The sequence below is a fragment of the Quercus robur genome, chromosome 2, assembly GCF_932294415.1.
Source record: "Quercus robur chromosome 2, dhQueRobu3.1, whole genome shotgun sequence".
In the NCBI taxonomy this organism is placed as follows: domain Eukaryota; kingdom Viridiplantae; phylum Streptophyta; class Magnoliopsida; order Fagales; family Fagaceae; genus Quercus; species Quercus robur.
In genome coordinates, this window is record NC_065535.1 from 18729129 (window position 1) to 18731152 (window position 2024).

The following is a 2024-nucleotide window of genomic DNA, read 5'->3' on the forward strand; positions in this document are numbered from 1 at the left end:
TCCAAGCTTGAAGAGTTCGACCTCTCGTAGAATTACTTCAACGGCACAATCCCCGTTGACATTCACCGCTTGTCTCACCTGCGCTGTCTCAACCTTGGAGCCAACAGCTTCTATGGTAACATTCCATCATCTATTGGACAATTAACAGAGCTAAGGACACTTCAGCTTTTCCAGTGTGCATTCAACGGTTCTTTCCCGCGAGAAATAGGCAACTTGTTCAAACTTGAGTCACTGCAGTTGGCCTATAATGTAAACATGACAGCAGCAGAGTTGCCTTCGAGTTTCACGGAGTTAAAGAAGCTTAAGTTTTTATGGATTACTGTGTCTAATTTGACTGGGGAAATCCCAGACACGATTGGAGAAATGGAGGCTTTGGTGCATTTGGATTTGTCAATAAACAATCTGATTGGGAAAATTCTGAGCAGTTTGTTTATGCCAAAGAATTTAAGTATTGTGTATCTTTTCAGAAACCAATTGTCTGGGGAGATTCCTCGGGTGGTTGAAGCATTAAACATTGATGTTATTGACCTCTCAGATAATAAATTGACCGGAAGCTTACCTGATGATTTTGGCAGACTCAGAAACATCACAGGTCTGAGTTTGTTTTTCAATCAGTTATCTGGAGAAATCCCAGACAGTATTGGCCGTCTTCCAAGTCTGATGGTCCTAAAAAGTGTTCATCAAAATTTATCAGGGACTCTGCCTCCGGACTTCGGGCAGTATTCTATGCTTGTAGAGTTCTAGGTTGCGGACAATAAGCTTGAAGGCAAGTTACCAGAACACTTGTGTGATAATGAAAGGTTGGTGGGTGTGGTAGCTTTTAACAACCACCTCATTGGAGAATTGCCTAAGTCCCTTGGCAATTGCAATGGTTTGAAAATTGTGATTGTCTACAATAATAGGCTTTCTGGGGATATTCTTAGTGGCCTATGGACATCGTTGAATTTGAGCGTCTTGATTTTAAGCGACAATTCGTTTACAGGCGAGCTTCCTCAAAGAGTGGCAACGAATCTCTCAAGATTGGAAATAAATAACGACAAATTTTTTGGTACAAGTCCAGCTGGAGTGTCTTCCTGGAGGAATTTGGTGATATTTAAGGCTAGTAATAACCTCTTTATTGGCACAATTCCTCAAGAATTAACATCTCTTCCTTATTTAAAAACTCTTTTTCTTGATCAAAATCGACTCTCGGACTCCCTTCCACCAGATATTATATCATGGAAAACGTTAAATACTCTAAACCTTCACCAAAATAAAATCTCTGGACTTATTCCTCAGCAATTTGGTAATTTGGCCAGTCTTACTGAGTTAGACTTGTCAGAAAACCAAATTTCTGGCCTAATCCCACCACAACTTGGCCTCCTGAGGCTCACTTTGCTCAATCTCTCTTCCAATCTTTTGACTGGGAGGATCCCGATACAATTCGAAAATGATGCATATGCCAACAGCTTCCTCAACAATTTAGTACTTTGTGCGGGTAAGCCAACTCTGAACATCAGAAAATGTGACTCACAGGTAGAGCCCCTAAAATCGAGCAAACATCCATCCTAGTGTCTTGTTTTAATAATATGTATGGTGGCTGCAGCAGTATTGGGTTTGTTAGCTTCACTATTCGTGGTCAGATTTCATCGTAAGAGAAAGCATGGATTAGATTCCACATCCACATAGAAGCTTACCTCATTCCAAGGCTTTATTTCACAAAATGAGATATCTTATTAGGATTGATAGAAAATAACATAATTGCTAGTTGTGGATCAGGGAAGGCACATCGTGGTGTTGTTAATCATTCACGTGATGTTACTGTGACAAGGATTTAGAATAACCAAAAGCCAGAAGAGTAGCTTGAAAAATAATTTCTTGCATAAGTTAAAATACCGAGTTCAATTCAACATTCCAACATATATAGTGAAGTTACTCTGTTTTTTTCCTTTGATAATTCAAAACTTCTTGTGTATGAGTATTCAAAAACCATAGACTGGATTGGCGGCTGCATAGTAACAGTGGAGCATCAAACGTCTCAGTGC

At 39.8% G+C, this 2024-nt stretch overlaps 1 protein-coding gene across 1 annotated transcript; it reads left to right on the plus strand.

The window, feature by feature from the left end:
- The first annotated feature begins 255 nt into the window (after nt 1–255).
- Nucleotides 256–1551, plus strand: LOC126695815 (receptor-like protein kinase 5). Its single transcript, XM_050392626.1, has 2 exons — nt 256–719; nt 801–1551. The coding sequence occupies exons 1-2, from the start codon at nt 256–258 to the stop codon at nt 1549–1551; spliced, it is 1215 nt and encodes a 404-aa protein (XP_050248583.1).
- The last annotated feature ends 473 nt before the right edge of the window (nt 1552–2024 follow it).

Coding starts and splice junctions, on each gene's coding strand:
- LOC126695815 (XM_050392626.1), top strand. CDS start 256: ATGACAGCAGCAGAGTTGCCTTCGAGTTTCACGGAGTTAAAGAAGCTT. Junction 720..800: donor CTGCCTCCGGACTTCGGGCA/GTATTCTATGCT, acceptor TGATAATGAAAG/GTTGGTGGGTGTGGTAGCTT.